Source organism: Mustelus asterias, chromosome 18 (assembly GCF_964213995.1).
Source record: "Mustelus asterias chromosome 18, sMusAst1.hap1.1, whole genome shotgun sequence".
Lineage (NCBI taxonomy): Eukaryota > Metazoa > Chordata > Chondrichthyes > Carcharhiniformes > Triakidae > Mustelus > Mustelus asterias.
Genome location: NC_135818.1, coordinates 89,014,271 through 89,027,313, shown reverse-complemented (window position 1 = coordinate 89,027,313; position 13,043 = coordinate 89,014,271). Strand labels below are relative to the sequence as shown.

Genomic DNA, 13,043 nt, shown 5'->3' with positions numbered 1-13,043 from the left:
ATCATAAAGTTACCATCAGAAGACAATATAGTAACACCATCGCAGGGCAATGTGAATGGAGATACGATTGAATGAGAGCAAAGCGTTTTCTTGCAGAGTGAAGATGGCACGCTGTTAGCTGAGAAGCATGGTGAATTCTGGTTAGAGATTGAAAATGGAAGCTTGTTCACTGTGGGGAAATATCAGGGCTTCGACGATCAGCATTATTTCTGTCTCCAGACCAACAAAGTTTTCCTTCGTCACCAAGGTATGGAGGAGATCAAGCTGTAAATAAGTTGAGTGATTGTATGCTCTACAAAATGCTGCTGATATGAACTTGTGAAGTTATTTTCTGGTTTCAAGACTCTCTTCTGTACCTATACTCCTGTCTGACTACTGTGTGGAATAATGTGTTGTTGCTCCAGGATACTTTGTCCCTGTGTCTTTAGTCAGGCATCTGCTCAGTCCATCCAATTTGCATTCTGTCTCCTGAAGGTGCTGATTCTCACTGGGGTACAGGATCCCCCTCCTGTCCTTAAGGTGCTGATTCTCACTGGGGTACAGGATCCCCCTCCTGTCCTTAAGGTGCTGATTCTCACTGGGGTACAGGATCCCCCTCCTGTCCTTAAGGTGCTGATTCTCACTGGGGTACAGGGTCCCCCTCCTCTCCTTAAGGTGCTGACTCCCACTGGGGTACAGAACCCTCCTCTCCTGAAGGTGCTGACTCTCACTGCAGTAGGCAGCCACAGTCCTCTCCTGTCTCCTTCCATTCATAATGCACGATTCTCAACACCACCTTCTCAAGGGCTGTTAACAACGGGCAGTAAAAATGTGGCCTAGCCAAGGATGCCCACAGCAAGAGCTTGTTTTTAGACAAGCTCTGGCTAACATAACAGACCAGAGATCAATCACAGTAACCCTTGGTGTGGATGGTTCAGTAACACTTTGGACACCTAACGACTGAGCAAAAATGTTACAAGATCCTTTGGTATTATTCAAAGACTAACCTGGTGTTTGGGTAACATGACTTCCCCAGTTGAATACTCTCTTAAAATATGTTAACTGCTTATCATCCTGTTAACTTGTTCTGGATATTTCTCACATGGAATGACTGCTAATGTTCGTATAAAAATCAGTCGACTACAGAAATATTTTGAGCTACTCCAGCATGATAAGCCTGAAGGGTCTACTCAGGAAAGGTTACCTGTGCCTGCTAATTGTTATGGCATTGTTAGACAGGGAAGTTTAGTTCTGGTTTTCCCAGCCTGTCCTCTTGTCCGTGGCAGGAATGGTTGAAGATATGTGCCCCCCTGGTGATGTGAAACTCCCCAGCAAGTCTTCATCTCCATGGCTTGAACCTACAATCTACCAATCTGAGGAGGGTGCTTTAACCAAACAGGCTGCTGTTTCTGTGGGCGTTGGTGCAGAGAGTCCAAACATGCTCTCCGTCGCAGTAAAAATCAACCACAACAAGAATGAGAACAACATGAAGGTAACATTTGGTCGTTTTGTTTGATAATTCTACTGTAAAGTGCTTTGGGATCCTTTGCTACATTACAGATGCTATGTGAGTTGTTGTTTACCTTCTCTTTCAAGTGAGCAACTTTCTTTTAAGGTTGATGTATTTTCCCCTGTTTTAGGAGATCCTTGTGGCTGTCGGGTTACGTGGTGCCACTCTTCAGCATCGCAACGTGCCCCCAGGGCGGAGCTGGTATGAGCAGGTTAGCTTCATATTATTCATCATTGGGTGGAGCTGCACTGTAGATCATTGCTCAGATTCTGGAAGCACTGCTCGCAGCAAAAGCCATGATGTGGAGATGCGGCATTGGACTGGGGTAAGCACAGTAAGAAGTCTCACAACATCAGGTTAAAGTCCAACAGGTTTTATTTGGTAGCACGAGCTTTCGGAGTCTCGCTCCTTCAGGCGAAGAAGGAGTGACACTCCGAAAGCTTGTGCTACCAAATAAACCTGTTGGACTTTAACCTGGTGTTGTGAGACTTCTTACACAGCAAAAGCACCAGGTGTTGGGGGGACAAGAGCTTTAACTCCCTATAATTTGCAAAGGGGATGTTATTCTCTATAATATATAGTATAGAGATTAGAAGCCCTTGTGTATGTTGGAGGAACTAACAGCTCTTGTGTTTATTGTGGAAAATAGCAGCCTCGGGGACCAGTATTCCCCATAGTACAGTGTGGCTGCAGAACTCTAATATTGAATTGGAGAAACAGAGACAGTTTCCGAGCCTCCAGACTTGCATTGTTTCCTTCAGTGTTGGTAATCAACAATGAAAACCTGGCAAATAGTAAATCTTTTATTGCATAGTGCAGAGATTTTTCTCTTGTCTCAGTGCAGAAGAAATATGAACTGTTTCCTGATTTTTTTTTTTCAAAGGTCAATTTGACTTTTTAAAAATAAAGCAATTAGCAAATAGAATAAAGCCTCACAGCCTGTGTTCCCTTCAAGTTGAACAAACCTGCAAGTTCCCTGCAGGCCGCACACAAGTCAGCACCTGAGTTACTGCACATGCTTAGCTGTGCAAGAAAAATATAAATTTAAATGAATCGGATGCACACCATGCGTAAAACAAATTAGAGAATACATTGCTTCCAGCTCACCAACCAACTCCCTTACTCTGTGTGCCCTGCTCCCTGAACTGTGTGGTTGGTTGGTGAATCATTCCTTCAGCTCTTTACAGAGTTGGCAGTTTAAGTCCCTGAACACAGCCTGACAAACAGACTCCAAATTAGCAATGCAAAAAATGGCTTGCCCTGAATCACAGGCCATTATTATAAATTCAGCCTTTCAGTTAAATATAAATTACGTTAGAATCAATTTCTGTTGCAGTATTAAAAATAATGATTTTTTAAAACTTATTAACCTAGTCACTGCAGACACTCATCTTGTACTGTGTTTCAGGCAGGTGATTTATTGTGATCTGAGTACCTGCCTAAAAGGGTGGTGGAAGCAGATTCAGGAGTAAATTAGAAGTGGAATTAAATGTTGAAGTGAAAATTCACAGGGCTTCTCTTTCTAAGATTGAATTTTATTCTGTTTCCCTCCTTTACTCCCTAGTTCGAGCACCGTACTGAAAAGCTAATTTTTCATTACACCCTTCCACTTTCATTTGAGGTTTTTCCCTATGCAAAATACTCTGCATGGCCGAATGCACCCAGTCCATTATAGAGATTCAGTGCTCTGGATGTAGCTGAGACTCCATGCCTGTGAGGGAAGAGACAATATGTCCTGGTACACGGTGTACTTTTATTTTCCGGCTTTTGGTCTCACTCCAATGTTTGTTACTTTCCTTCCTCGAAGTTTCAGTCATAAGGCCTTGATCTCTATATCTCCGTCCTCCCCCATTCCAAACATCATGATCAAAGATCTCACAATCCACTCTAGGGCATAGGCAAATCTATCTGCTGTTTCTTTCATTAATCTCACTGATTTATAAAAAGCTCCTGATAGTGTCATAGAGTCGTCCAGCTTGGAAAAGGTCCTTCGGCCCACCGAGGCTGCGCCGAGAACTACTACTGAAGTCACTCTAATCCCATTTTCCACCACTTGTCCCATATTAATGAGTGTTACAATATTTCGAGTGTTCATCCAACTACTTTTTAAAGGTTGTAAGGTTTCCAGCCTCCACTACCTTTCCAGGCAGTGCATTGCAGATTCCCACCGCCCTCTGAGTGAAAAAGGTTTTTCTCAAATCCCCTCTGAATCCCCTGCCCCATACCTAAAATTATGCTCCCTTATGATTGACCCCTCATCCAAGGGGAACAGCGGCTTTCTATTCACCCTGTCCATACCCATCATCATAGAAACCCTACAGTGCAGAAGGAGGCCATTCGGCCCATCGAGTCTGCACCGACCACAATACCACCCAGACCCTACCCCCAGATATTTACCCACGAATCCCTTTAACCTACGCATCCCAGGACACTAACGGGCAATTTTAGCATGGCCAATCAACCTAACCTGCACATCTTTGGACTGTGGGAGGAAACCGGAGCACCCGGAGGAAACCCACGCAGACACGAGGAGAATGTGCAAACTCCACACAGACAGTGACCCGAGCCGGGAATGGAACCCAGGACCCTGGAGCTGTGAAGCAGCAGTGCTAACCACTGTGCTACCGTGCCGCCCCTTATACACCTCAATTATGTCCCCCCTCAGCCTTCTCTGCTCTAAAGAAAACAATCCAAGCCTATCTAGTCTCTCCTTATATCTCAAATGCTCCATCCCAGGCAACATCCTGGTGAACCTCCTCTGCATCCCCTCTCATGCAATCACATCCTTCCAATAGTGAAGTGACAAGAACTGCAAACAGTATTCCAGCTGTGGCCTAACCAACATTCTGTGAACCTCCAACATAACCTCTTTGTTGTTGTACTCTATGCCGTGACTGATAAAAGCCAGTGTCCCACATGCCTTCTTAACTACCCTATTCACCTGCTCTGCCGCATTCAGGGATCTGTGAATAATTATCCCAAGATTCATCTGCTCCACTAAGCTTCCTCGTGTCCTACCATTCATTAAATACTTTTGTCTTTTTATTTCTTTCGAAGTGCATCACCTCGCACTTATCAGGGTTAAATACCATCTGCCACTGCTCTGCCCATTGAACCATCCATCTGTAGCTTCCTGTAGCCTACAACTTCCTTTTCCACTATTAACCATCCTTCCACTCTTTTGGTGTCATCTGCAAACTTGCTTATCATTCCCCCCACATTATCTCCTATATCATTTATGTACATAAACAATAAGGGAATTCCTTATTTTAGAAATACCTTATCAAAATCTGCATTTTCCCCAAATTTATCAAAATACAGAAGTAAGAAGTGACTTAGGAGGGCTAAAAGAGGCAATGAAATGTCATTGGCAGGTGGGATTAAGGAGCAACAGTGAACAGGAGGAGCAGTTTAAGATGATCTTGCTCTCTGGTAATGTGCGTCTGCATCCCTAGAGTGAGGAGGCTAAGATCAGGAACTCAGGAGAATAGAATAGAACTGGCCTCTCACTGTCGTAGCTTCCAAAACCTCAATCATTAGAAAACACCCTTAGCTCATGTACCTAAGTAATTGAGATCGCATTAATTGTATTACAGGGCTGCATAGCTGACAGATATGAGTCTGTAAACTTGAGGTTGTGCTGTTAGTTTTGTGTTGTGACTATGCTAAATTTTTGTCTAGTTCAGAGACTGTTTCGTGGACCTCCATTGAAGTAATTGCTCTGTGCCTCCCTGCAGATCGTAGATTTCTTGAATATTGCTGATGAGCCTGTGTTGGGATATGCTCACCCGGCAAATGCAACCACATTCCACCTACATCTCTGGAGCTGTGCCCTGGACTACAGGTGAATAATTCCTCAGCGCAAGATTTCTCTCCATTTCTTTTGTTGAATACATCATCAAGGTTATGTACGGCAAGACTTAATGCTATTTTACGTTCAGTTTGTTCCCTGTACAGGCAACAGCTTCTTCAATGAATCTGTTGTTAGTTTGAATCTAGGTGTGCAAACCACTTCTTTTTGTTAAAACCCTCAACCCTAACATAGTTAGAACATTATTTATTTATTTATTAGTGTCACAAGTAGATTTACATTAACACCGCGATGAAGTTATTGTGAAAATACCCAAGTTGCCACACTCTGGCGCCTGTTTGGGTACACTGAGGGGCAATTTAGCATGGCCAATCTACCTAACGAGTATGCCTTTTGGACTGAGGGGGGAAATCGGAGCACCCGGAGGAAACCCACGCAGACACGGGGAGAACGTGCGGACTCTACACAAATAGTGACCCAAGCCGGGAATCGAACCCGGGTCCCTGGCGCTGAGGGGCAGCAGTGCTAACCACTGTGCCACCGTGCCGTCCACAATTACAGAAAGGTTGAGTTGGAGTTGGGGATACTGATATAGGGTATTAAAGGAGGTGGCTGTGGAAATAGTGAATATGTTGGTTGTCATCTTCCAAAATTATGTAGATTCTGGAACAGTCCCGGCAGACTTGAAGAGTGGCAAAGGTAACCTTGCTATTTTAAAGGAGGGAGAAAGCAGGGAATTACAGACTGGTTAGCCTAACATCAGTAGCAGGGAAAATGTTAGCCTATTGCAATAGATGTGATAACAGGGTACTTGAGATAATACCAGTGGGATTAGACAAAGTCAGCCTTGATTTATGAAAGGGAAATCATGTTTGACAACCCTACAGGAGTTTTGAGGCTATAACTAGTAGAATAGATAATGGGGAACCAGTGAATGTGGCATATTTGTTTTTTCAGAAAACTTGATAAAGTCCCACATAAGAGGATAGTGTGCAGACCGAAAGCGCGTGAGATTGGGGATAATATATTGGCATGGATTGAGAATTGGGTAGCAAACAAGAAAGAGTGTAGGAATAAATGGGTCTTTTTTGAGGTGGCAGGTGGTGACTAGTGGGATCCCATAGGGATCAGTGCTTAGGCCCAAGCTATTCACAATGTGCATTCATAATTTGGATGAGGGAATCAAATATAATATTTCCAGGTTTGCTGACGACACAACACTGGTTGAGATTGTGAGTGGTGAGGAGGATGTTAAGAAGGTTCAATGGGTTTTAGACAAACTGAGTGAGTGGGCAAATACATGGCAGATGCAGTATAATGTGGATAAATGTGAAGTTATCCACTTCAGTTGAAGAAACAGAATGGCAAGAGTATTATTTAAAAGGTGAAAGATTGGGAAATGTTGTTGTACAAAAGGACCTGGGTATCCTTCCATGCCAATCACCAATAGCAAGCATGCAAGTACAGCAAGCAGTTAGAAAGGCAAATGGTATATTGGCCTTCATTGCAAGAGAAATTTGAGTACAGGAGCAAGGATAGCATCTGGGCGGGCCTTGATGAGACCACACCTGGAGAATTGCATGCACTTTTGGTCTCCTTATCTAGGAAAGGATGTATACTTGCCATAGACTAAGTGCAGTGAAGGTTCACCAGACTGATTACTGGGATGGCAGGATTGTCATATAAGGAGAGATTGGGTCGACTGAGTCTGTATTTGGAAGTGTGAGAGGGAATCTAATTGAAATGTATAGAATTTTGACAGGGTTGGACAGACTGGACGTGGGGATGTTGTTTCCTTTGGCTGGGAGGAATAGAACAAGGGTCACAGTCTCTAGATGCGAGGTAGACCATTTCGAACTGAGATGAGAAGAAACTTCTTCACTGGGCTGCTGAAGGTGTGGAATTCTCTACTATGGAAGGCTGTGGAGACCAAGTCATTGAATATATTTAAGAAGGAAATAGATTTCTAGACACTAAAGATATCAACAGGTATGAGGAGGACATAGATGTGTGGCATTGAGATAAAGGATCAGCCATGATACTGAATGGTGGAGAAGGCTTGAGGGGCCGAATGGCCTACTCCTGCTCCAATTCTCTCTGTTCCTGTGATGACACCTGAAATGTGTGTAATTGTGTCTGTATTCCAGGCCACTGTATCTACCAGTTCGAGCTCTAGTGACTGTTGAAACCTTCACAATATCCAGTAACATTGTACTGGACAAATACTGCTCCACACTCAGGTACTGAGAGGTCCCTTACAGATTCTATAATCATTGTCTGTTCCTGACAAATAGCTATTTGCAATAAGCATTATCTTTCATCCTCCAGAATTATTATCGATGATGCTGCGTTGTACTTGTCTGAAAAATGTCATCAAGTTGCAGTAAATTTAAAGCAAGGTGAGATTTGTTTTATATCGAGCATTGGAATGGTCAATGTCCACATGCATTCGGTTGTTAAAGAGAGGCTGTCCCAAGGGAATAGGGAGCTAAAGGGGAGAGGGTCCCATGAGGTGGCGATATTCAAGGAGGCTATGTGCAGAAGTTGGAGTATGGAAGATGCAGTACCCTCAAGAATTGGGCACTAAAGGCCGAGTGTCAACAGATTTAGGGACCTAAGACTGGTGTGTCCCCAGGGCTTGAGATATCTCAGTGAAAGTCAGCAATTTCAGGAGAGATGGGGACCCTGTACCCCAGCAAGAATCAGCACCTTCAGGAGAGGGAAGGGGGGAATCCCTGTACCCCAGTGAGAGTCAGCACCTTCAGGAGAGGTTCTCTTACCACAGAAAATTAGATTTTTTTCAGATTTATTTCGTTAATTTTGACACAACAGAAAACGATGTCAGTGAGTCATTGTAAGAGAGAAAATCTATTGGTCAGGTTCACTTCGTGTAAATTGTTTATTCCAGATTATGTGCGAGTCCTGGACATGGGGTTACTGGAATTTCGAATTACTGCGTCGAAGCCAACTGCAGAGGGAGAGCGGGTGAGGGAACCTTTATCCCTGTCAATCTCTGTGTGTCAGGTTGTTCATACCGATTGAGGTTTGCATTAAACTTCAATCTTCTGTCTAGTTTCAGCCCCGGTTTGAACTTCGTTGTTCTAGTGACGTCATCCATATCCGGACATGTTCTGATTCTTGTGCTGCCCTCATGAACCTCATACAGTATGTGGCAAGTTATGGAGACCTACATCCACCCTGCAAATTCCAGCCTACCCCTGGAGCAACAGCGCAGAGGAATCAGGTAATCCAAAATTCCTCTGCAACACTAGTGTTTTTAATTCTTCAAGCTTTCTAGGCACTGATATATCTGTATGTCTCAAGGGTGTCTCAAGTTCTGAGGCAGCCTGACATGGAGTTGAGTCTGATTTTTATTAAATTACATTTTTCATTTTATACAAAAAAAGCAACATACTCTCAAAGACGGGTACGGTACAGGAGGATCACTTTCAAACAAATATAAGTAGGAAAAGAGAGAGAGAAAGATTACCCACACAGTTGGTTTGGATTATTCATCATATCCAGTACCATACAAGTCACTAAAGGATATATGGAAGGATGATGGTTGGTGGGGGTGTACAATTGGCTACAATAGAGTCCCAATTGGCTCAGTTTTGAACAATTTTCACGACACACTTTGGCGTCCAACGACTGAAGCTTCCTCCATCCCCAGCCATAATGGGGGTGCCGGCTCTTCCCAGGATATATAGTCTGTCTGTACAGTAACAGGAACTAATCAGATTCTATAACCCCAGAACTACTGAAATACAAAAAATACATGAGCACATAAGTGGGCGGTTTGGACTCATAAGACCCTACTCACTACCTCCACATTGAACCACTTGCCCACCTCCCTGCAACAGTGCCACTCATTCTACTCAATTGTAGTAAAGGATATCGGGTGAAAATGTCCACCACTTTATATGCCAGGATTAAAAGGTTAAAACGGATAAGCGGATGCATAGCTCCATCAAGGATAAATAAATGTTCCTGGATACATCAGATGAACAAATTTGCTATCAAGTGCACATGTAGGAATGCCCCATCAATGTGATCAATCACGTAACAGGATCAGTTAACAGGTGCAGTTCCAGGGAATGCATTTCAGGATTAATGACGAGCTGCTGAATAGTTGGCAAAATTCGCTTCATGGCTCAGCCATAGGATTGTCCCCGCCAATAAGAAAAAGCGCAGTGCAGGATCAACATGGGGGAATAATTACAGGGGGTGCAATCCAGGATTAACAAGGAGCTGCGTGTGGCTCATGATTCCGAATCATTGCCATGACAGGATCTGCGAGCATCATCCAGGATCCATCCAGAGTTTCGCCAAAGCCATTGCACCTTAATGTATCGTCGCCTAGGCCCCAGCGAGTGGCAATGTAATGCCAGTGGTCAGAGTCTTTGACTGACACCAAGCCTTGAAGACCGGATGCAATGTGATCCATCGAACTCGATGCCCAGCCCTCAAATCGAGATTGTGAAAGCATGGCGGCCAATTCTCAAATCCGGCTGGGAATTAGTCGTCAGCGTCCCTCAGGAGACTGGGCGCATGGATACTCCTTCTCCAGTCCCATTTTCCCGAGTCAGCGAGAATGTAGGGAAGACACACCATGCAGCAGGATTTCCAAAAATTGAAGGTGAGCCCCCTCCAAGGAAACTGCCCTCTCGACTGACAGGATTCTCTTCTCCGCTTCATCCGTCCTCTTTAGGATATCTCTGTTTGTCAATGTGAGCACAGTAGTCTGTGCCGGGGAGCTGAGACCGTCGTCACAACTTCACTCACAATGGCAGCCATCATCTTGACACTAACAGCATCACTGATCAAACAGGGTCTTTCCTGACTCAACTCTGCCCCCCCATCGCCAAGGTTTAACCAGGATCTCCCCAAGATCATAGCACAGATTGTACATATCAGGATCGGATAATAAGTTGTGCATTAGGATAAAAAAAGGATTAAAAGATCATTAGCGTCAAAGCTCATGAAACGGCGAAGCTTCCGTGCTTGCATCCTGTGCCCCCCCCATAAGATCATGATTGATCTGACAACCGCATTTCGCCTACCCCCAATAACCGATCACCACCTTGCTGACTAAGAATTGGATTGCTGACACTTCTGCCTTAAAAATATTCAAAGATACTCTTCTCAGGAAGAGTCTCAAAGATTCTCAACCTGCAACATTTACTTCATCTCCATTTTAAAACAGTGGCCCCTAGTTTCAGATTCTCTCCACATCCACCCTGTCAAGACCCCTCAGGATCTTGTATGTTTCAATCAAATCTCCTCTTACTCTTCTGAACTCCAGAGGATACAAGCCCAGCCTGTCCAACCTTTCCTCATAAGACAACCTGCCCATTCCAGGTATTAGTCTGAAACCTTTCTGAACTGCTTCCAATGCATTGACATCCTTAAATAATGTGACCAATACTGTAGACGTACTCCAGATGTATAACTAAAGCCTAACTTCCCTACTTATTCCATTAGTTTTTAATGGCTTGCTGTACCATGATGGATTGATTGTAAGCATTCTTCTTTCAGGCTGGGTCAGGTGACAGCGCTGCTTGCCGAAGCTCTGGCCTTGCTGAATCTGAGCAGAAGCGTCTGCGGGACCTGATGATCGACGCTATGGAAGAGATGGACATCCTGCCATCTTCACCGCCTGCCCCTCCAGACTCGCAGCAGTCAAATGGTGAGTGGGAAAGTCAGGCGGGCACGGAGCTGCGAGCACTGTGAAATATGAAACATTAAAAAGATTGGAGCATGACACAGAATGAAATGACCCTTCTTTGGGGAGGAGAGAGAGATACAACAAGACAGCAAGGAAAGGAGGTTGAATTTTAGATGTATTAACTCATTTCACTAAGGGAGGGGTACTGGATTTAGCCTACAAATGGATGTCCTTTAAGATGCTGCTTTAAACACACGTCTTCATCTTTCTTGTAACCTCCTCCAGTCTCCCAGTCCCCGAGATCTTCCCATTCCCCCAGTTCTGGCCTTTTGTACATTCTCGATTGACAAAATGTGCATTCAGCTGCCAAAGCCCTCAGCTCTGGAATTCCCTCCCTCACCCCCTCTACCTACCTCTTTGAACATCGACCCTAATATTTCCTAATGTAACTGTGTTTGATAACATTCCCATGCAGCACCTTATTGTACTATTTTAAGGATGCAATATGAATATTATTGTAAAGGCCTATTGTGATTGAGTAACTTTTGTGAAGACTCGCTGGCTGGTGTTTTGCAATTTTTTTCTGTGAAGGTCTTTGTTCAAACTTCCAGTGTGCAAATGGGAGAATGAGCCAGGGTGTAGTTGGTGTTGCATCGCTGTTTCAAATACAAGGCTGTACCAGAATATGATCTGAAAGGGCCAAGAAAGACAGAAGGAACTTGACATCCACAGGACCAGAAAAGGGCATTGCAGTCACCTGTTGGTTGTCGTGGGATGCTCTTTAGCTCCATGCATACACCATCCGACCACCTCACAGTTCTCGTGAGGAGCTCCACTGGCAATGCTCAGGAGGCTAAGGAATTTGTCATGTCCACTACAATTCTCTCCAACTTCTACAGATGCACCATAGAAAGCATTCTTTCTGGTTGTATCACAGCTTGGTCTGGCTCCTGCTCTGTCCAAGACCGCAAGAAATTACAAAGGGTCGTGAGCGTAGCCCAGTCTATCACACGAACCAGTCTCCCATCCATTGACTCTGTCTACATTTCCCGCTGCCTTGGAAAAGCAGCCAGCATAATCAAGAATCCCACGCCCCCTGGAACATTCTCTCTCCCACCTTCTTCCATCGGGGAAAAAGATACAAAAGTCTGAGGTCACGTACCGACCGACTCAAGAACAGCTTCTTCCCTGCTGCTGTCAGACTTGAATGGACCTACTTCAAAAGTTGATCTTTCTCTAACCCTAGCTGTAACACTACATTCTGCACCCTCTCCTTTCCTTTCCTCTATGTACGGTATGCTTTGCCTGTATAGCACGCAAGAAACAATACTTTTCACTGTATCCCAATACATGTGACAATAATAAATCAAATCAAAATGCATTCCTCTTGCCCTCACTGACTGATTTGCTGTGTATTTTCCTTGTTCTGTGCTTTGGGGTGATAGCATTGATCTCTGCTTGAAAGGGTGGGGAGAATCCATTTCATCCCGTATCTCCTGCAATGGTTTGACCAAAGGGGCTCATTTGCCAACATTGCTTTCTGAATTGCCTCGATGCGCGGCAGGAATGGAGTTGTTCTCTGTGTGGAAAAGTGCCTCCTGATTTCAGCTCTGTCCACAGCTTCATTCAATAATGGAGCAGCCATGCCAACCTAGATAGTATTCGGGATTCGGGCCTCAAGTGAGGGCAGCGTTTGCACCACATAAATTCTAGGTCGTGATCTGAAGCAAGGGAGTGACCTGTCATCTTCACTAGTCCTTATCTATGATCTTGTGGAGTAGGAATGAGAGATTTCATCCGTCTCCTTTTATCCATCTTTAGGGATCTATAATGACATTCAGGAACGCGAGCCGGCCCGGTCTGACCTTTTCCTCTTCCCCGATGAGAGTGGAGGTTCTTCGCAGGAGCAGAGCCCAAGTTCCACCATGGTCCTCCCTGAGCATCATGCAGTCTATCCCTCCTTCCCCAGCGAGCAACCGGAGAGTGAGGACTTCTGCATCTTGGAGGCGCCAAAAATGGCAGTCACGGTAAATGCTGAAAGGAACTACCAGTGCTAAAAGGAGATGAAAGATTTG

At 44.5% G+C, this 13,043-nt stretch overlaps 1 protein-coding gene across 4 annotated transcripts in view; it reads left to right on the top strand.

Annotated features, from left to right (window-relative positions):
• Nucleotides 1-13,043, top strand: part of atg2b (autophagy related 2B) — a 74,112-nt gene that overhangs the window by 37,164 nt on the left and 23,905 nt on the right. For all 4 annotated transcript variants that reach the window (XM_078234549.1, XM_078234547.1, XM_078234548.1 and 1 more), the window contains 10 exons: nucleotides 97-247; nucleotides 1,266-1,471; nucleotides 1,620-1,700; nucleotides 5,227-5,333; nucleotides 7,448-7,540; nucleotides 7,629-7,699; nucleotides 8,209-8,285; nucleotides 8,374-8,544; nucleotides 10,839-10,989; nucleotides 12,790-12,995. In XM_078234549.1, the coding sequence (XP_078090675.1) occupies nucleotides 97-247; nucleotides 1,266-1,471; nucleotides 1,620-1,700; nucleotides 5,227-5,333; nucleotides 7,448-7,540; nucleotides 7,629-7,699; nucleotides 8,209-8,285; nucleotides 8,374-8,544; nucleotides 10,839-10,989; nucleotides 12,790-12,995 (1,314 nt within the window). The remainder of the gene's footprint in view (nucleotides 1-96; nucleotides 248-1,265; nucleotides 1,472-1,619; nucleotides 1,701-5,226; nucleotides 5,334-7,447; nucleotides 7,541-7,628; nucleotides 7,700-8,208; nucleotides 8,286-8,373; nucleotides 8,545-10,838; nucleotides 10,990-12,789; nucleotides 12,996-13,043) is intronic.